Genomic DNA, 22,932 nt, shown 5'->3' with positions numbered 1-22,932 from the left:
GATTTCCCTTTTTTCATTGGATTTTGTGATTATTGTAAATTTATGAGGCTTTTTTGAATTTGCAGAAAGAATATTTTTATTAACTTAACCTCAAAATATTTTAAATGTTTATAACCGATTTTAACCCATTCCTTACCATGGTATTATACATCATACGCAAATTTAGTGATTTTAGATGATTTATTTCTGGGCAATTGATATCCGAATTGCTGTCGGGAATAGATTTTTAGTTACTTTTTAATGTACGGAATTTAAATTCATCGACCGCTAAGACACATGTTTGAGAGAGGCTCCCCGCGCCCCCAAAATAGATAAAAATTCTTTCTTTTTAAAAGAATCATCTATTAATCTGTAGGAATATAATTCCAAAATATGAACATTCTATCTCAAGTATTTCTAGTACATTGACTGAATGGGTTAATGTCTAAATAGGGTGGATAGTTTTTATTAGGGATTACGCGGATTATTTGACTTTTATTCTAATTGAACAAAAAATTCTTTATTAGTTTATTATACAAAGAAGAAAACTATGATATTTTGTTTAACATAACCTCAAATTTTCCAAAATGTTCCAATTTTGTTACATTATGATTTTTCTTTGTGACCATTGTGTTTTGTGGTATAAAAATGAGTCTGAATTAAATTTATTGTTTAGAACAGCCATATATTAATTTGCAGGCTTTTTAGCACACGCCTGTTCTAAATTCTTATTTATTTAGAGTATTTTTTAAATTTTGTTTCATTAGGAAATTCAGAAAATCGAGCTATATATCGAGCCCTTCTCCTTTCGTAGTCCATTTAGTTATAAGTACTAAAAAGGGACGGCATTGTTTTGTAAAACTGTCGAAACAAAAGTCACTTATGAAATAGAAAAATGTTTAGTCATAAATAATGGAAATGTAATTGGAAAGACGTCAAAAACATTGCTAATGGTTTAGTACTAGAACTAGAGGGTCAAATAATATGAGACATATTTTTTTTAGTACAAGTCAAATCAGTAAAATAAATGTTAGATATGCAAAGGCATATAAATGAATGAAAAAGAAAGAAACAAATAAGGCAGATTTTTTCTTAATTTCTTGCAAACATTTTTCTATGTAATATCCCCATAATTTTTGTGCTAATAATTATTAGAACAAGATAATGAATGATTTCGTAAAATTGAGAATCGGAAGTTCATAAAATCACTTCTACATGGGTACTCGTCTTTCAAATTCTAAAAATTTTGATTTAAATAAAAATTCATTCACATAAGCTTGTAGTACAAGCCTTGTACTAAAACCTCTGCATTATGTTTTCCATCACTTCAGTTCTAAATCAAAGTTTTGAGACCTTGCAAGTTCGCTCTCGCTTATATTAAGAATCTGACTTACAATTAGCTCTCTTAAGCTTTATTTAATGTTTTTATTTAATTTATTAAAATTAATTTAAGCGACTTACGGCGTTATCACACTTGCACATTAAAATTTTAAAGTGATTCACATTAATTGTCGCTTGTGAGCGTCCAAATATGTCATTTGTGTCTTTGAGTCACTTAATATTTGGGGGTTTTCTATTTATTGATAAAAAAGTGGCCTGCAAAAATAAGTTTAAATTTTCCTAAAGCATAAATATTTTTCACATTAAAAAATTAAAGAGAAAATCGCATTAATTTTTCGCATTAATGCTATAAATCAATTTATATCAAATTTTGCGGGCCAAGTTTACCTTTTTATCAACGAATAGATCAAATTTTGAATATAAAATGATTCAAACACACAAATTTCACATTTGGACTATCATCAGCGACAATTAATGTGAATCATATTAAAATTTTAATGTGCAAGTGTGATAACAAAGAAGCTTTTAAAAAAATATTTTAAGAATTATGGTGGTTTTACGATTAACAAAAATTAGTGTTTTTTTACTATTGTATATTTATTTCTATATCCATTTTTCTTTAATTTTATACTTATTATTTTTTATTTATTTTATTTATAATTTATTTTTATATTGCTATTTTATACAAAAATACAATAATTTTATTAAATCTGTTTAACGTGAAAATGGTTTTACGTTAAACGTTCAAACAAGACCATTTCCATTGATCATTTCATGAAAAACGAAAATTGTGAAATAAATAAAAAAAACATGTTTGTAAAAGCGGTGCGAAACCTTCTCGGATTAGCCTGAAGGAAATTTCCGGGCATTTATCTTGCAGGAACCGGATGTTGTGCGTCGTGACACGAGATTTACGCGATCCCTGGAGCTCGCGTCCAAAGTCAAAGTACCCTTCCCGCATTCCCTTTCAGTCGTGATGCGTCAGCATCGGGATAAGTCCCTGCAGTTGCTGACGCAGGGCACAGCTGACATCATCCTGGATTGCTGCGATGACTATTGGGATGGGAAGGATCTGAGGCCATTGGGGGAGCAGGAGAGGAAGAGAGCTCAAGACTTTTACCAGAGAAACGCTTTAACTGCCTACTGCACGGCATTTTCCTACCGACCTCTGCGCAGGGGCATCATGGGACCTTTGTCAGGGACGACGTCAAATGTGGCTTACATGGAACTACCTCCGGAGTCAATTTACAAAATGAGCCACATTGATCCGTCAAAGTGCGAACATGTGGATACGGCTGAGGAGAAACTGAAGGGGACCCCAAGCCTGGATTCTGTCAACTATACAGATCCAAAGGCTGAAAATGTGCAGGACGTGGAGGGATGTTTTGAAATGGAGTGCCATCAGATTTTCATTGGGATGGTGACAATGCAGTATCAGGCACAAATGGATATTGTGCATCTGATTGAGAGGTTGGACAGAGCGTGCATTCGGTTTGTTCACTTCTCCAAGGAGAATGAATTGCGTTCTCGTGTTTTTTCGGAGAAGATGGGCCTGGAATCCGGTTGGAATTGTCACATTTCCCTCCTCAGTGGAGTCCAGGAGGAACAGCAATTGGACAATGACGGGCAAAAGGGGTCAGATGTTGAGGATTTTGACAATGAGAAGAGTCTGTTGCTGGGAAAGGGGGAAGTCCAGAAGGATGGCAGCTCTGCTCTGGGATCTGTGTCCAATTTGGAATTGCCAGATAGTGAAGCTGTCGAGGAGTCCATTAAATTAGAAATGGTGAGTACAAAATACTTATTTTCAATTGTATTTTTTTTATTCTGAAAAAAAAAATCTGGGATGGAATTTTGTAATTTTGGCAAATTGTTCATAACGGTTATGAGTGAAATTTTCAGAGAATATAACCTTACTTTTGAATATCTCATTTTTTTTTTAATTAAAAGGACATTTTTTGCAAGAAAACTTGAAAGAAACCCTTCTACACTGAGAGAAATACCGAAAAAGTTAAAATAACATTCCGGAAATGTTAATTTTACCCTGCAGTATTGACCCAAAATCGGTGTAAATATTACCCTTTTTAGATGTATTATGTGTTAAAGTTACCCTTTTTTATGTTAATTTTACACTTAAAAAGGTGTAAAATTAACATTAAAAAATGTTGATATAGTTATACACTTAAAAAGTGTTAAACTTATGAGGGAAAACAGTTAATCGCACCCTCTTTTTTTCTCAGTGTAGGTCTTTCCTTCTTTAATCAGTATATTACACTGAGAAAAAAAACGGGGGTGCGATTAACTTTTCTTCCTCATAACTTTAACATTTTTTAGGTGTAAAATAAATTAACATTTTTTAATGTTAATTTTACACCCTTTTAAGGGTAAAATTAACATGAAAAATGGTAACTTTAACCCCTAATACACCTAAAAAGCGTAATATTTACACCAATTTAGGATCAATACTTCAGGGGAAAATAAATATTTCTGGAATATTATTTTAACTTTTTCGGATTTCTCTCAGTGTACAAAACCAATTTTAAACATTCATAACCGCAAATAATATGGCATTGAATAAACGAGCAGTAAAAAAGTCAAATTTGGTTTTGCAAAAAATGCGAAATGGTTAGTAAAAAATGGAAAGTGGTCAGCAAAAAATGAAACATGATCAGTAAAAAGAAGTAAAAGATGATCAGAATAAAAATAAAAAGTGGTCAGTAAAAAATAAAAAGTGGTCAGGAAAAAATTAAAAACAACCAGTAAAAATATTAGATACAGAGTATTCGAATTGATCAGTGAGAAATAAAAATGTGATCAGCAAAAAATTAAAAATCAGCAGTAAAAAATAAAGCCAGTGATAAGCCTAGATCAGCTTATAGAGGTGCGATTCCTTCATTGCAAATTTGGATTGTGGCAAACCCGAACGATATTTATACATAAATAATGCACATTTCGTTTAATAATTCTTAAAGTGTACAAAATGTATAAAGGAAATTTTTATAGAGTTTGAGGTGTAATAAGCAGCCTTGAAGTTTAATTAATGAACAAAATTTATTTCAAGAGATTATTATATAATATGGGAGCTGAACGGAACTCAGAGTTAGACTGATTACATAACAATTCAAGGTGGTGGAGCTGGAGCTTTTTCTCGACAGTGGCTCCATCCCACGGTCAATCCTACACGGCCTTTCCTTGACCGGCACAGCTTGCTGTGTCGCAAATCTCTTCCCATGGCTTCATCAAATCCACAACCGTAGTTGTAACATTCGGCCCTTCATCATCCTTGCTCAACTTCTTCACCTTGTAACGGTCCCAATTCAATTCTTCAGATACTTCATATGGACCCAAGAATTTCGGTTTAACTTTTTGGCCAGTCCCAAACTGTGTCTTCTCAATGGCCACAAGGTCACCAACGTGATACTTCCTTGGAGGTTTGCGTCTTTTGTCGTAGGTACGTTTGTTTTCGGCTTGCACCTTCAAAATCTGCTGCTTGGCGTGCCTCCTCATCTCATCTCGTGACTCAACGAATTCATTTCGAAATTCTTCTTCCAAGATACTGGTGAGATGAATATCAGCCGTATCTCTCATCTTCACGCCGATCATCAACTCGAACGGGGAACAATCAATACTTCTTTGATACGTCTGATTCAGATGTTTTTGCACTTTTGGTACGTGCTTGTACCACTCCTCCGGTTTCTCTATTGCAAGCTTTGTAATCATCGGAATGATGACTCGATGGATGCGTTCAACTTGACCGTTTCCTCTTGGAACACCTGTTGCAATGTGGTGAAGCTCGATTTTATTCTCCTCGCAATGCTTCTCGAACTTTTGTGCTGTAAAAGCAGTCCCTCGATCAGTAATGATCCTCCTAGGATTCCCAAACATTGCTGTCACACTTTCCAATTTTTTCAACGTCTCCTCACTTGTGGTTGACTTTACAGCAAATATCCAAACGAATTTGGTGAATGCATCTATCATCGTCAGAACGTAATTATACTGCCATCTGGTGGAAGGAAGAGGTCCCAAATGATCCATGTGAATCGTGTCGAGTGGAACATCTCCTTTTTCTAATGGTTGCAGTTTTCCTTCTTGCTTTCCTCGTTTCTTTTCAGCCACGATGCACGGAACACAATTGGAAATGCACAGACGAATCTTCTCCTCCATTGATGGGATATAGCAATCCGGTTTCAACAGTTCCATAACTTTTTTGACTCCAAAATGTCCTCTCTCGTGCATCTTTCGGATCAGTGAACCTTCCATGCTGTTTGGAATAACCAATTTCTTCTCGTTGCCATCCACCTTGAACAGCACATTGTCAGATACGACGTAATCTTGATTTTCACGATTCTCAACGGCTTTCTTCAACTTCTGAATATTCTCGTCTTCCATCTGAGCAGCTTTAATCTTGGAACTAACAACAGCGTCCACCTTCATGACTCGGGAAAGAGCGTCGACATGTCTCATTCTTTCTGCTGTTCGATGTTCGATTTTATAGCTGAATTCTGCCAATTTGACAGCCCATCTGGCAACCCTTGAACTCATTTCCGTCTTGTTTAGAGCCATCTTCAGTGCGTTACAATCGGTGACAATCTTGAACTCAATGCCTAACAGGTAGACACGAAATTCTTCAACAGCAGTGACAACAGCCAGACACTCAAGCTCAAATGATGTGTAATTCTTCTCGGCTGCGGTCGTCACCCGACTATAGTAGTAGCAGGGATGCATCTTCTGGTCTTCTGGGTTTTTCTGCATCAGCACTGCTGCTATGGCTGTCTTGCTGGCGTCCGTATGTACTTCAGTCTCGTCATTAGGGTTATACAGCTTCAACACTGGAGAGGAAGATAGTGCATCTTTAATACAATTAAATGCACTAACTGCCACTTCATCAAAACAAACAGTACTTCCCTTTTTTAACATCAGACTCAATGGGCGGGAAATTTCAGCAAAGTCCGGGACGAATTTACGGAAATAACTCGCCAATCCGTAAAATCTTTGCAGCTCTTCAGTCGTCTTCGGCTGTGGGAATCTCAAAAGCTTATCCACCTTGCTTCGTGATGGCTGCACATTCCCACCACTGATGAGATATCCAAGATACTCAACTTCTCTCTGTAGAAAGCTGCATTTGTCCCATCTGAACTCAAACCCATTTCTTTCGGCAACTTCTAAAATCATTTTCAATCTCTCGATACCCTCCTGTTCATCTTTGGACGGTATAATCAAATCGTCCACAAACACGAAAACCACTTTTTTACGAATCAGCTCGTCCAATGCCGTGTTGATAAAACGACAAAATGCACTACCGCTCAAGCACAAGCCAAATGGAGCTCTATTAAATTCAAACTGTCCATTGTACGTCACAAATGCTGTAATTGGCTTCGCACTTTCGTCAATCCGGACATGGAAATAAGAATTTCTGAGGTCCAGAGTTGTATACACTCGCGCACCAGAAAGATCGTCCAGGAAATCTTGAATAAATGGCATCGGATATCGATCTCTTTGTACTTTTTTGTTCACTTCGCGATAATCAATACACACTCGGTATTCACCAGTTTTCTTTTTCACTACTACCACTGGACTTGCATAAGCACTTTTTGATGGTCGAATGACACCTTCCTGAAGCCACTTCTCAATCTGCTCATCCACAACACGTTTCTCTAGCGGGGCTAGACGTCTTGGCCTCCTGAACACGGGCACATCATCTGACAGTTGGATCTTCATCACATTATCCGTCTCTGGAATCTCAGCTGGTTTGTATGCATCAATAAGATCAATCACTTCATTTTTGTAGGCAGAAGGAACATCCACAGTTTGACTGGTAATTTCATCAATTTGGAGAATCCAATTTGCATCCTCTTCAGTCTGTGTCTCTACTTCACACTTCTGGGGTTCAATCGTGATCCCATTAGGGGTTATGGCATAATTGACACTCGTCAAAAAGTTCATCCCAATTAACACGGGAGTCTTGGTCAGGACATCATCAGACACAACGTGGAAAAGAGCACAAAATTCTCGACCCTGAATTCGAATTTCCACAGACAATTCTCCAAGCACAGTCCTTACTGTATCAATTCCTCTGTATCTCTTCTCTGAGGGCAGTATTTCCGCAGGAATGCTCTCAGCCAACGATTTTTTCATCAAACACAGATCACTTCCAGTGTCAATCAAAGCAACAATTGACTTCTCACCAACCATGATTTCGAGCAAATTTGGTGGAGGCTCTACTACACTCACAATATTCACTTGAGCCACTGCATTGCTCTTGGATTTCTTCTTGGATTTGGCTCCTTTTTGTGGACATTCACCCCTCACGTGACCGAACTGCTCACAATCAAAACATTTCCTGCCTTTCTCCTTGGATGGACACGCCGACGAAAGATGAGTATCCTCGCCACAATTGTAACAAATTTTCACCTTCGGATCTCGCATCTTATCCGATTTCTTCTTATTGTCACTCTCGGGCTTCTCTACCATCTTCTTGCGCTCCAATCTTCTCTCTAGGCGAGTCAATTTGTCTTCCAGTTGGTCAAGGGTCTGGGCACCGTAAAGAGATTCTTTCATAACCTCACTTACGCCCAAATTTTCCACTATCATCTCGCAAATTTCATCTTCGTCAAGTGTGTGTTTACACTTCCTCGCAATTTTCATCATTTCATACTGAAATTTGATCATCGATTCCTCAGGCTTTCTCTTCCGGGCCTGCAATTCGCGCAGAACTACAGAGACACTCGCTTTCTTCGAATACTTCTTGACAAGTATTTTCTTCAACGTCCGGAAAGAGGTTATGCCCGATTGTCCGTCAATATAATCTTTTGCCAACCCTCCAAGGCATCTCTTGAGGAAGAGGAATTTCTCCAGATCATCCAAACCATCACTGTCTACCAGCACTTCGAATTCTTGCATCCATTGCGAGACATCCTCGCCATCACTGCCAGTAAACCTCAGTATGCCAGATTCCAACTCATTGAATGGCATTCTGCGATGTCCTCTACGCATCTGTGGGGTTGACTTTCGTCGATTTTGGGGAGAGCTACGTCCGCTCCACCCATCATCAGCATCATCATCATCATCGGTAGAGCTCACGTCCGGGGAGCTCTTCGTCTTCTTTGGCGACATCATCGCCGCGGTTGAAGCCTCTTGGCCGTCTGCCATTTTGCTTGTCGCCGCCGCCGCTTCTTGGCCGTCTGCCATTTTGCTTTCCGCCGCCATTTCGTCGTGCAGCAGGATTCTGGCTACAAGGTCTTTCTTCGTGCCCTTAGTGCTCAATCCTCGCTGCTCAGCCTCGTATCTGAGCCCCTCTAAGGTAAAGCGCTCTTCCATCGTCATCTGCGCTTTATTCGTCGCACCTCCCAGTCCACTCAAAACCACTGTGTCGTCTTCGTGGTCACTCACTTCAGAATTGTTCATTTTTCTCACTAATAACTTTTCGCAGATGCTTATTTCACCCAAATCCCACCCTCTGACACCATAAAGGAAATTTTTATAGGGTTTGAGGTGTAATAAGCAGCCTTGAAGTTTAATTAATGAACAAAATTTATTTCAAGAGATTATTATATAATATGGGAGCTGAACGGAACTCAGAGTTAGACTGATTACATAACAATTCAAGGTGGTGGAGCTGGAGCTTTTTCTCGACAGTGGCTCCATCCCACGGTCAATCCTACATGTATTATAGTTATTAATGAGGAAAATTGGATGAGAAATGCATAAAAGTGTCTGAAAATCTTTAAAGTCGATTATCTCGGAAACTATGAGAGATAGAGGCCTCAACTTTACATCTGTTTAGAACCTCTGTCATCGACCCGTGAAAATCCGCGAAGTTATTACCCACGAAAAATACGCGCCCTGCGAAAATTCACGAAAAAAATACGCGACTAACGAAAATCCGCGAAAAAAATCGCGATCCGTGAAAGTCCGCGAGAAAATATACGCCTCACGAAAATGTGCGAAAAAATACGCGCCCCGCGAAAATCCGCGAAAAATTTCGCGCCCCGCGAAAGACTTCACGCCCCGTAAAAAGCCGCGAAAAAATTCGCGTCCCGCTGAAATCCGCGAAAAAATGCGCCCCGCGAAATTACGCGAAAAAATATGCGACCTGCGAAAATCCGCGAAAAAATACGCACCCCGTGAAAATCCGCGAAAAAATTCGCGCCCCTTCGAAAATCCGTGAGAAATTCGAGCCACGCGAAATTACGCGAAAAAATATGGGCCCCGCGAAAATCCGCGAGGAAATATGAAACTGCTCGACGAATGTTTTAATTTTTTTTTTAAATTGGTCTAAATTTTCTGGGCTACAACATAAACATAAAATTTTCAAAATTGCATGCTTAGATTTCGAGATAAACTACAAAACGTAATTTTTTAACCGGTTTAGGACCTGTTTTTCAAAAAACTAATTACACAGAAATCATCGTACGCGCGAGTAGATATTAAAAAAAAATGAAGATATCTCTTTCCAAATCAGAGATATTGCGTACTACGGATGGCCGACCGGCCGGCCTTACCCGAAATTGCCGGCTTATGATTTTCGGCATCAGGGATGTTCAAAACATATACCCTGTGAATTTCAGCTCGATCGGAGCACTTTGAGAAAATCCGAAGATTACAATAGGTGTGATTAAAAGGAATCACACCTAAAATGAGCAGAAGCAATATTCGAGTTGATCAGTGAAAAATAAAAAAAGTAATCAGCAAAAAATTAAAAATTAGCAGTAAAAAATAAAAATTGGTCAGTAAGAAACAAAAAGTGGTCAGCAAAAAATTAAAAAGGAGCAGTAGCTTGATTAGAGATGAGTTTTAATTTAAAGAAAGTTTATTGTTTTTTACTGACCAATTTTTATTTTTTGCTGCTAATTTTTGATTTTTTGCTGATCACTTTTTTTATTTCTCACTGATCAACTCGAATATATCTACTGATCAATTTGAAGTTTTTACTGACCAGATTTAACTTTACTGACAAAATTTTTCTTTTTGCTGGCAAAATTGAAATTTTTTTCTGATCATTTCGAATTATTTGCTGATCAAATTTAATTTTTTTGCTGACCACTTTTAATAATAATAATAATAATTTTATTATTATTAATTATTTCGTGGGAATTATTTATCAAACTACGTTATACTTTTTGTGATTATTGCAGATTTATTAGGCTTTCTTTAATTCGCGCAAAGTAAATTTTTAGTAACTTAACCTCAAAATATCTTAAATATTTATAACCTATTTTAATGTCTAAATACGACTGATACTTTTGATTATTTAATTTTTATTTTTGTATTTTATTATATGATTAAAAAATTGTTCATCACTTAATTACACAAATAAGAAAACAGTTATATTTTGTTTAACATAACCTCACATTTTACAAAATTTTCCAATTTTTTGCATTATGATTTTTATTTGTCCCCATAGTGTTTTCTGGTATAAAAATGAGTGTGAATTAAATTTATTCACTTACTAAAAGGGTAGAATATCCAGGTGAAAATGAAAGTGCCAGAACATAACCTCATTTTTTCTATACATTCATAACCTCAAACAATATTAGCCTTTTATTCTCGAATTTAAAGAATTTTGATTATTTCTTGAGAATTATGAAACTACGATTTATTTGTTGTGATTATTGCAGATTTATTAGACTTTCTTTAATTTGCGTAAAGTAAATTTTTAGTAACTTAAGCTCAAAATATTTGAAATGTTTATAACCGACTTTAATGTCTAAATCTAAATAGAACTGATAGTTTTGATTATTTGATTTTTATTCTAATTGATCAAAAAGTCTTCATCAGTTTATTACACAAAGAAGAAAACTGTGATATATTTTTTTTAACATAACCTCTCATTTTACAAAATTTTCCAATGTTGTTGCATTATGATTTTTATTTGTGACCATTATGTTTTATGGTATAAAAATGAGTCTGAATTAAATTTATTCCCTATTTAAAAGGGTACAATATCCAGATGAAAATGAAAGTGCCAGAACATAACCTCATTTTTCTAAACTTTTGTAAATTTTAAGGATTCCGAGTTTTTTTAGAGAGCATTCATTGGTTTCTTTTGAATTGCAAAGAATTAAATAAGGAAAACATGCTTTTCTATATCATAACCTCACATTTTGCATAACCTAACCTGGTTTTGATGATTCAGGGTTAAATATGGGATTTTTTTTGGTTTGGGGCACATTTGTAGATGGATGAAACAGGGAGACATTTGTCAAATGACTCAACGCTGGCCTGCGACAATCAGGGCAATCCTACTCAATCCCTGAGTTGCCTGACCGATTCCACTGAGCACAGTGGTCCGGCTGTTCTGTGGAATACGAACAAGGCAAAACTTCCACGAGGAATTGAGAACATTCGACCGCATTTGGAGAAGGTGGACAATGTTCCACTCTTGGTATCTCTCTTTACGGATTGTTCGGCCGATGCCACACGAGAGATGCTGGGAATTATGCAGTCGTATGGGGAGATTGTTGTGTGCCTGGGATCATCGGCAAATGCCACAAATGCTGAGATTTTTCTTCAGGCTGACTGCAGTATTGGCATTGAGCCATTCTATCCGCAGGTTTGTCAAGACTTTCCGGCGTACGTGGAGACAAATCTGGTGAGTCAGAGTACAGGGAGTTACAAGAGTCGTCTGGCCAAATGGTTGCCACCGAAGCAGTACAATAGAAATGCCGTGATCTCGCCAATTTACCTCAGTCGATTGCTAAATTCACTTCCGTGCTCAATAGCCATTTCCAGGGATGATCCTCTGTCGATTGTGGCACTAATTGAGCTGTCACGACGTGTGACTGTTGGAGTGTGGAATTGTCTGCAATTCCTCATGTGTTGCCTCTGTTCCTTGGCTGTGGTGAACACACTTAGTGCTTTTGTCAGTCTCCAACCAATTTTTCCACCACTTACCCTCATCTACCTCATGATTGTCATCATCCCGTTGATATCGTTAACATTGACGAGAACTCCCGCCGATCCGGATACCATGCAAAAGGCAACGTGGCGCAAATCGAAGGTGGACAGGAATCTCTGTCTTTTTGTCTTTTGGTGCTACTGCTGCAAATTCCTGCCATCAATTGGAATCACGTTTGCCTTCACATGCGCCTTCCTAGGACATCCATTTACCTTCCTGCCCGATCATGGGGACAGTTCGAGCGATGATGAGCAGCTGGTGAGATATTTCACCCTCTACGGCATCATTGTTCATTTTGTTGTTATCTCTTCGAGTTTTGTCCATCGTGGTCATCTGCTTTGGAGGCGAAATCCCTTTTCAAACTCCATGTGGGTTATCTGCACAACAATGATGTAAGTCTATCCTATTTTCTCCCTCATGGTGGCGAACCTAGGTTGTTTCCCGCTTTTTCTTATTTGCCCCTCCCATTTTTCAAAGTTAAAGTGTGAATCAGCTCTGAAAAAACGTATTTCTCGACCGATTTGGATAAAATTTTATTTATTTGAAAGGTCTTGGATTCCCAAATAATTATCAATCGGTTCCAATCGGTTATGAACCGATTTTTTACTGGGAATTGATTTTTTCAAGAGTCATTGTGTACATCGTGTGGTGAATAGTATTAGTGGTGAGTTTATTGTAACATCAGAGTGACAGTAATATTTCTGGTCACTTGATCAAGTGATCTCTAAATATCCGTGTTCTATTTGGATCATCAATAAACACGACAAATCTGGCAACGGATGTGGCCAAGAATTCGAGTGTGATACAGTGGCGTACCTAGGTACTTATACGTGAGCTAGGTACTTATACCTAGGTACAGTTTTATGCGTGAGCTGTGCAGATCGTCAATACGATCTTGAGCGTTTTGTACTTAGTCTGTGCGTGTTGTCAGCACAAACTTAACAATTTTCTAATTGATCTATACCGGTTTTTAGCACAAACTTATATATTTTGTAATTAAACTGTGCGTATCTTCGGTACATTGTAAACCGTCTTATGCTTAGCTGTGCATGTTTTATCAATATATGAGAAGTGCGAGTTTTATGCACAATCTGGACCATCTTATGCTTAGAATAACTCATATGCTTTTCAAAACAATCTTGACTTAAAATTTTAAAGTATTTTTTTTTATTTCAACTCGAAATCTTGAAAGATTATAAGGGAAAAATGTATTTTAAAGGCCAAGGGCGCCAAGAAAGCCCTGCAAAAAAAAAACTTAGCGCCCCCAGAAAGCCTGTGAAGGAATTTAAAGTGTCCCTTTTTATTTCAACTAGAAATCTTGCAAAAATGTAAGGGAAAAGTGCTTTTTGAGAACCAGAGGGGCGCCCCATTGTCTCTGAGTCTTTTTATTAGGGGCGGGCCGCCCCTTCCGCACCCCTCAAGGTACGCTACTGGTGTGATAAAAATTTCGTGAGAAAATAGGTCCAAAAAGTAAAATTTTATCATTGTAAAGAAAACCGACGTTAAGGAAATTTAGTAGAAAGGAACTGGAATTCGTCGGAAAGGGGAGTCACTTTTAGAAATATGGCAACTCTTTCCCAAAGCTTTCGGCTCGGTCTGATGCCGATTTCGGCACTGATGACAGCTTCGAGACCGAGCCGAAATTGTTAGAGCTAAACTGTAAAAAGAGAGAATAAGAAAGAAGATCGCTTTAAGTCAGAGAAGAGGAACGATATGCTAAAAAACCCAAAAAGATGAAGTGAAAAGACGGGAAGAGTAATTTGTTTTTAAATAATTCAAGCTAAACCCATTTTAGAATAGAATAGGGCCTTCTGCGAAAAGCCCTTGTCACCTCTTCAATTAAAAAAAGAAATACAAGATAGTCAGAGCCTAGATTTGATACCGAGTTTAATGATCTCAAGAAAGGTACTGTGACTAAGGGATCTCACTGGCGCAATAGGCAAGACCGTTGACTCTGACTCGACTCTCACAGCTGTGAGTTTGAGTCCGGTGCAAGCAACTGCATGTATACACTAAGAAAAAACTGTAAAGTTGAAACAATTCTATCGCCGAGTTGAATTAACTCGAAAAATATCGATGTAATGGTTACTCTTTTTTGCTGTAAATTTTAGTAAATAGAGTTGAAACAACTTTTTGTGCGAGATCGTCGAATATCGTCGAATATCGATGTAATTATTACTCTTTTTCCATGGAAAATTTCATCTTGATTGAAGTATATGCTTAAGTGTTTTTGTTTTAAGAATATACTTCAGTCAAGAAGATTCTCGTGTGACAAAGTTCATATGGAACATCAACTAGAAATATCCCTTAAAGTGTTTCATGAAGACATTTTGCTCGCAACATAAGGAACTTGAGGTCAAGAAAATAATTATAAAGAAAACGATGAAATAAAAAAAGCATAAAATTGCAAAATCTATCCATTTTGGGCTTTAAAAGAGTTATATCAACTCTAAAAAATATTTTTTTTAACTTTTGAAACGAGTTATTTTAACTCTTAAAAAGAGTTATTTTCAGTCTTAAAAAGAGCTATTTACACTCGACAAAAGAGTTAAAACAACTCTTCCGAATATTACACTTAAATAGTAGTAAAATCAACTCTAAAATATAGTTAATCGAAAATCTCAACAAAAAAGAGTTAATTTAACATCGATTCGAGTAAGTTTTATTCGATTGTTTTTCTAAATGTAGAAAAAATACATTTTCACATGTGATAAAGCGTAATAAAATGCACCGCCTCTGCCCAAAAATCTTCAGGAGCACGGAAGAAGCGTTCAAGCGTTCAAGCGTGCTTATCTACGATCAGCAGATTCTTCCAACACGGGGCGCATTGCAATGATTGCATTGTAATAGCAAACAAAATGTCTCGGTACGATTAATAATAATAAGTGTGACTAAGGTGTATCACGACGATCTAAATCTTCGGAAAACGGTTTAGCTGAAATCGGATTCTTACAAAGTATGAAAAACGAGTAAAAATAAGATCTGGAAAAAAAGAAAAAAATTGACACGAGCTAGATTTGAACCCGAGATCGGTCAGAGCACTCAATGGGTCAAGTGGTAGACCACTCGCTCTATGATGCAAGTGTCTCAGGTTCGAATCCCTTTAGGTCACCAGGAATTTTTCTGGCGTTACATGTGTTCGAATTGCATCCATTGAGCTGCACTGCACTTGATTTCACGCGGCATGGGACTGACAATCTCATCTTGTACAAGGAAAAACAATAATGGATGTTCCGAACTCCCCTTCCGGGAAGGTCTCATTTCGTCTATGGAATGTTGCCACCATTATTTTATGATTTTATTATTACACTTTGGTCAGATGATTTTGACTATTCCACTGCAAAAGCATCAAAAAATATTTTAGCGCTTTAAAATTTCCAAGTTTCACGTCTAGGGATCACTTTTCTTAATATGTTTTCTCAAAAACAGCTCTAGAGGGCAAACAGTTAAAGATAGCGACTCATGAACTTCGAGGATCCCCCCCATTAGTTGACCAAAGGCTCGTTAACATGATCTTCTTCATTTACCCCATTTTCCTTTCAAGCTTTGAGTCTGTAACTAATTATTATTAATCGTATCGGGATTACATTTATTACATTTCAATCATGTTGTCGTATATTCCGCGTTGGAAAAATTTGCTGATCGTAGATCGCCTAGGAGCACCTTCCTCGAAACGTGGATGCTTCTTCCATTCTCCCGGAGTTTTCCCCATAAAAAATCCTCCCGAAGGAAATTTCATCAGGGGATTCTCTATAGAAATTTCATCAGGTACCAAAGGAATTCTCCTCCACAAGTCTTCAAGATTACCAATCTTAGGGCTTGGAGTGGAATTGCTCGAGAAATTACCAACTAAAGAGTGGAAATTTCCCAAGAAATAAAGATTTTCATTGGAATTTTCTTCTTTGGGGATACATGGTAACCTCTTAGAGAATTCTAATAGAATTCCTAGAGAAATTTTTATGTGGAGTTTCCATTATCGTTCTCCAGGATTTTCCACCGAAGTTTCGATTTTTACGTCAGGGTTTTCCTCCGTAGAATCTCAGTCGATTTCAACAACGAGAATGAGGGTGGAATCTGGAAAAATTACCCCGCTAAGGTGTTAATTCCCAAAGAGATCTCCTAAATTCCCTTGGAGAATTTTCCTTAAAAATTCCCTCGGGAAATTTGGCTGGGTCCTAGTCAATTCCCGATGAATTCTAAGGGAGATTTTCTGCGGAAGTTTCTACCGGCATTCTTGGGGATTTAAAGGGAAATTTCCTTTCAGTTGCTTTCAGTGATTGGGAAAATTTCCTGGCCATTCCCAGAGGATTCCTCCAAATTTTCCGAGGAAAAGTCTTCGAATTTTCCAAACAATTTTCGAAGATATTCCAGGGAAATCGAGGGGAAGATTCTCCCAGAAAGACGAAAAATTCCTTCAGGAGATACATGAAAATTCCGTGTCGAGTTCAGGGAAAAGTCCTAGAGGAAATTCTGTAAAAGTTAAGCTTATACTTCGGGCGAGATGGTTTTCTGGTTGCAAGGTTCATATAAATCATCGAATATTTTATAAATGAATAGGGGATTCAAGCCGCTGTGTGAGGGAGTACCATACATACAAATCATCAACTGAGATTAACAAAAAGGTCAAAGAAAGAGAAATAAAGATAAGAAATAATAAAAGAAAAAATCAAAAAAGGAAAGAAAAAGTGTGGGGATTTTTTATGGTTTTCCCAAGGATTTTCCTGAGAATTATCCTCTAGTTTTTCCGACCTTTCTCGAAGAGGTCCTAGGGATTTCTTTGAGAAAAGTCCCCTAGATTTTCCAACCCCTGATTTTTTCACGGGAGTTCACGGGTATATTTCTGGATACAATCTTTTGGTTTTCCTCGCCATTCTTGAGAAGTTCCCCGGGATTTATTTAAGAAAAATCCCCGTTTTTCTGTACCATATTGCCGGAGATTTTCCAAGGAGAGCCGGAGGAATTTTCTCCACTTGCCTAAGCCTATTGCGCCACTGAGATCCCCTATAACAAATTGTATCCTTGATAGATTTCGAGTTGTCTTTTCCCGTAGTCCTCCTGTCATTTTTCCCCTAGGTTCGCTACTGTCTTCCTGATTTTCTTCATTGAATATTCCGCCAAATGCCTTTTTCCACTTTCTCCGCAGTTTAACTCTCCACAGTGTCCTTTTGCTGGCCCAAGTTCTCATGGATGAAGATGATTTTGCGCCTATTTTGGCAACAAAGTGGCCCAGTGTCGTCTTTCTCTTTGCCTCGACACTTGTCGTCTTGGGGATTGTTGAACTCATCAAGCGAGAGGAGATCAAGTGAGTACACAGTAATTTTATGTGTTCCATGCAATGAAAGGGGGAGTCTCATTTCTCATCCCGGGTTTCTCGAGTTTGTCGATGAGGGGACAGAAAATTCAATTTCCGAACACACGGCTCAAGTGGCTGTGATAAATCGAATGTGGGACAATGCGATGATCACTTATTATCTTCTCTTTTCATCCATGAAATGGTGGTACTTGAGGAGGGATTGGAATTTATATTGAGATGAAGGAAAACAGGGCAGTTTGATTTAATTATATTTGAGGAGGAAACTTTAAAGGCATCACTATACTTGAAAATGAATATGGACGTTTTAAAAATAATTTTATCCCAATTTCATTTGAATAATCTTCAATACTTTGTTATTTAGGTTTTTCCAAGGTCAAAAGGTTAATAGAGAGGAGCATTTTTTTCAAACAATTTTATCATGTTTGGATTAGATTTTTAAGATTATTTGGGATCGTAATATTTAGGAATTTCCGGATTTCGAAATCCCGTTTTATCAATGCATCGATCCCGGGATTAATCCCGATCCAAAAAAAGGCTGAAATCCCGGGATTTCGGGATCCCGGGATCCCGTATTGGAACCCTAAATTCTGAGATTCATACAAATTTCCCTGGTTCAAATCCGTAAAGGACCAGGGCTTTTTTTAAATTATAAAGGTTACTTGAAGGTTATTTGATAGTGAATCTGGTATAATTTCAATCTATTTAAAAAATGTAATATTTACCATTTTGATTCATTCTGAACTTTTCTACGCATATTGGAGCAATTTTCATCAAAAATTATTTGATGATAATTTTTGAAGAAAAATATGTCCATATTGCATTGATTTTACTTCAAAAATTTTTGATAGTTTGCTAGGTTTGCTAGCATTGCCCAAGTTTCTGACGCTTAGGATTGTTTTTAATGTAATCTTGTCGTTTCTCTGGAGGAAAAGAATAAGTGTTTTTTTAGATGTGTCCGATGGAATCCAACTGAGCTTTAAGGGAACTCCTCCAGAAATTTTCGAAAGTCCTAAGAGACTTCTGAGGGCTCAAGTAATAGATTTTGAGTAACTCAAGTACCTCTAGTTTTATTAACGTCTATTATCTTGATTGATTTGAGTGACCTAGTAATTAAAAATGCCAAAGACTCCCTCAATTTCCTTCTTTCGTTTTTCCTTGGAAGACTCCTCAAGAATAAACAGAAATTTGAATAACTTCCAACAAAATTGAATAACTTCCAACAATTTCTAGAGGAAGAATAGGGTGAAATATTGCTCCAAAGCCTGGTCGAGTTACACATAGAAATAGTATCTTTAGAAAAATACTCCTATTTTGTATTTTTTTTTGGAAATTTTGATCGAAAAATCTGTGATTCAATCTCTAAATCGAATTGGAAAAACAATCTCGAATCCTGGATAATCATTTTTAAAGACATTTCCTACAAACTAGTTCAATTTTTTCCAAAATTTTAACATTTTCTCAAGATTAATGTTTAGGCTTCTTTATCAAGAACACTTTTCTGCGCATTTTGACATAATTTTCTTCAAAAACTGTGTCAAAAATGGTTTTGATGTGTTTTATGTAGCAGGTCATTTTTTAAGTATAATTTTTGATAAAAATACCTCGAATTGAATAATGATTTGCCTATTCATTAGGCAAATTTTCTACTAAAAAAATCCAGCATTTTGTCAAAAATTCCCATCATTAACGTGTAGGCAGTTTTTAAGCAACACTTTTATGCTCATTTCGACAGAAGTTTCTTTAAAAAATTCTGTAAAAAGTGACTGATATATTTTGTATAGCAGTTCTCAGAGCAGTTTTCGTCAACAATTTCTTTTTTGAAGAAATCATTGGCACTACTGTAGGTGCAAACGTCAAAATTCTGTCAAAAATGCAATTTTTGAAAAAAAATTATTCCCAATTTGTAGAGGCCGCCTTTACGAACAATTTCCGTCAAAAATTTCATATCTGACAGAATTTTGACGTTTCTGTAGGCAATCTCCTTCGAAACGCAATTTTTGACGCAATTTGCTTCTAATGTGTAGAGGACTTTAACAGGGAAAACCCGGAATTAATCGGGATCGGGAACAAAATTAAATAATAGAATGTTATAAATTTGCCTTAGAAAAAATGGAAAAAAGCATTGAGCGAATCACTTTAGAAATATAATCATGCTTTTGAAAATCTACCTAAATTTTGTGTAATCGGCCCCGGTTTTCCCTGTTCAGTCTGTTAAAAAAAAATGAACGAAAACATGAAATTGAAACATTTTCGTCAAAAATTGCTTGAAGGAAAACGTCTGCACAATTATAGGTGCAAACGTCAAAATTCTTTCAAAAATGCAATTTTTGACGAAAATTGCTTTCAATGTGTAGAGGCCTTTAAATCTTTGATGAGAAATACCTTGAATGAGAGTGATTTTTCAAGAAATTATCTGCACACTATTGACAAATTTTCTTCAAAAATTTAGATTTTTTGTCAAAAGTTTTTATCAATGTATGGTTAATTTTATTTAGAAACATATTTTGAAGGTAAATTTTGACAAAATTCTCTTATAAATGCATAAATACACCTTGGTGAAGTGAATAATGGCCTCATTGTAAATAATTACAAAATGTCAAAACGGCGTATTTTAATGTGGTTTGTGTGCAAATGTGAAATTAATGTATTCTAGGTTTTTTGTCATAAATTTTCACTAATGAGTAGACATTTTTTTTCTTTTGAAGAGCATTTTTTGGTGCTCAATTTTGACGAATTTTCTTCAAAAATCTAGATTTTTGTCAAGTTTTTATCAATGAATGGTCAATTTTTTTTAAAAACATATTTTGAAGGCTAATTTTGACAAAATTCCCTTATAAATGCATAAAGACACCTTGGTGAAGTGAATATTGGCCTCATTGTAAGAAATTATAGTCAAAATTGTGTATTTTGATGTGTTTATATGAAATTAATTTATTCTAGGATTTTTTTTTCATAAATTTTCACTAATGTGTAGGCATTTTTTTAAAAGCATTTTTTGGTGCTCAATTTTGACGAATTTTCTTCAAAAATCTAGATTTTTGTCAAAAGTTTTTACCAATGTGGGCATTTTTTTCAAAAATATATTTTGAAGCTAAATTTTGACAAAATTCTCTTAAAATGCATAAAGACACCTTGGTGAAATTAATAATAGCCTCGTTGTAAGAATTTATAGTCAAAATGGAGTCACATCGGCTTACGTGGAATTGTGAAATTATTTTTATTGTAGGTTTTTTGTCAAAAATTTTCAGCAATTTGTAAAGGCCTCTACACACTAGGAGCAGTTGCTTTAAAAAATGCTTTTTAAAGTAAGTTTCCTCTATCATTGTGTTCAGAAACGTCAAAATTAAAAAAAAAACAATTTTTGACGATTATTTCTTCTAGTGTGTACATGCTATAAGTATGTTTTTTTTCTTTACAGTAGCATTTTTTCATGCTCAATTTTGACAAATTTTCTGATAAATGTGTAAACACCTTGGTGAAGTAGATAATGGCACCTGCAAATTGTGAGAAGTAATTGTCAAAATGTATAATTTTGATCCAACATGCAAATGCTCTATTTTGACGAAAATTTCTTACAATGTGATATGTTTTCGTCAAAATAAAGCGTTTTTAAGTAATTTGGTCACTTATGGTGTCTACACACTAGAAGCAATATTCGTCAAAAATGACCTTTTTTTAAAAAAAATCTGACGTTTCTGCCTACAAATATGGGGGAAATTTAATTTAAACATGCATTTTTTAAAAGAAATTTCTACTAGTGTGTATAGACCATTATGGCCTCTACACATTGGCAGCAATTTTCGTCAAAAATTGTATTTTTGACAGAATTTTTACGTTTCCACCTACAGGATTTCAGACAATTTTCTTCAAGAAAGACATTTTTGACAAAAACTGCTTCCAATATGTAGAAGCCTTTATGGCCTCTACACTCTTGAGAATTTTATGTGTATATTGAAGAGTTTTTCTTACACAAGCGTAGGGAATTTGCATCAATGTGGACATAAATTTATCTAGTGTGTAGGGGCCATTAAGTGTACGTAAATCGCATCCAAATGCTTTATTTTGATAAAAAATCCTCACAATGTCTTGAGGCCTTAATGGCCTCTACAATCTAAAGGCCTCTACACATTGAGAGCAATTTACGTCAAAAATCGCATTTTGACAGAATTTTGACGTTTTCACCTCAGCAGTGCAGACAATTTTCTTCTTAAAATCTGCCTTAAAAAAATTATGTCCATTTTTGACGATTTTTCCTACAGAAGGGTAGGCAATTTTTTTCAATATGGACATAAATTTCTCTAGTGTGTAGAGGCCAGTAAAATGCTTCATTTTTATAGAAATTCCTCACAATTTCTTGAGGCCTTAATGGCATCTACACTATAAGGGCCTCTACACATTGGGAGCAGTTTTCGTCAAAAATTGCATTTTCACGGAATTTTGACGTTTCCACCTACAGCAGTGCAGACAATTTGCTTCAAAAATGCAATTTTTGACGAAAATTGCTCCCAATGTGTAAAGGCCTTAAGGAAATTTATGTACATATTTAACGATTTTTTTCTACAGAAGTGTAGGCAATTTGCTTCAATATGGACATAAATTTCTCTAGTGTGTAGAGGCCATAAGACACTTTTATTGAACTTTGAGCCTTTCTCAGCAATTTTCCAATATCTTATTGAATTTTAAAGCCTCGTAAGTATTTTGAGAGGCATTTTATGAGTTTAACTGAGCCCTTTTTGTCCCTTTTTGGGCCTCCTTGTGACACTTCCTAATATCCCAGCTGCTCAGCCCGGCACCATTTGTTGTAATTTGGTTGTAAATTGAGTTCAAGTACCTCTGGAGAGAAAGACAAAACACCAACGACCTCCACCATGTGCTTGAGAAAAACAGGGAATAAAGTGAAAAAGAGAAAGAGAGAGACTCCCTCCTTGGGCTCAAGAGCAATTTCATGGGAAGATGATGTTTGCTCATTGCTTTTCATTGATTAATTGGACTCTGAAGGGGAAAGTAGTACATAAAACACTAAAAATTAAATTGAAGCAAGAATATTTTTGCTTTGGAATTTGTGAATTAAGAATATTTCTTTGGTGGTTTTTTTTCTGTGCAGAGCCAACAATCGATACCAGAGGAGAGCAAGATTGGATTTTGGGACAAAATTAGGGATGAATTCGCCCTTTTAATTTTGGTATTTTATAGCGCCTTTTTGTGGCGAAGAATTAAAGTGTTAGAGAGATATTTTATATTTCACGGATATTTTGCAAAATGTGTCGTTTTTAAGGAAGAGATCGAGAGTCTTTTTTCTTTTGGCCTTTTATAGTTTAGTGAAGGAAAAGAAAATATCATTGTCTCACCAATTTTTTGCCATCAATAAAGGGGCGTGTGTGTAAGGAAGTTTTTTCGGAACAAA

General features: G+C 36.3%; 1 protein-coding gene across 2 annotated transcripts in view; it reads left to right on the top strand.

Moving 5' to 3' along the window:
* The window catches only part of LOC129808232 (transmembrane protein 94), a 36,748-nt gene extending 13,836 nt beyond the window's left edge, over window positions 1–22,912 (top strand). Inside the window, exons 6-9 of one of the 2 annotated variants that reach the window (XM_055858043.1) lie at window positions 2,201–3,103; window positions 11,495–12,606; window positions 17,358–17,516; window positions 22,633–22,912. In XM_055858043.1, the coding sequence (XP_055714018.1) occupies window positions 2,201–3,103; window positions 11,495–12,606; window positions 17,358–17,516; window positions 22,633–22,705 (2,247 nt within the window). In that variant the 3' untranslated portion in view covers window positions 22,706–22,912. Of the gene's footprint in view, window positions 1–2,167; window positions 3,104–11,494; window positions 12,607–17,357; window positions 17,517–22,632 lie in introns of both variants that reach the window. The other variant, XM_055858042.1, reaches the window with a different exon arrangement.
* Window positions 22,913–22,932: the final 20 nt, after the last annotated feature.

Source organism: Phlebotomus papatasi, chromosome 3 (genome assembly GCF_024763615.1).
Source record: "Phlebotomus papatasi isolate M1 chromosome 3, Ppap_2.1, whole genome shotgun sequence".
Lineage (NCBI taxonomy): Eukaryota > Metazoa > Arthropoda > Insecta > Diptera > Psychodidae > Phlebotomus > Phlebotomus papatasi.
Note: the sequence above shows the minus strand (reverse complement) of the source record. Positions and strands in the feature narration are given on the sequence as shown.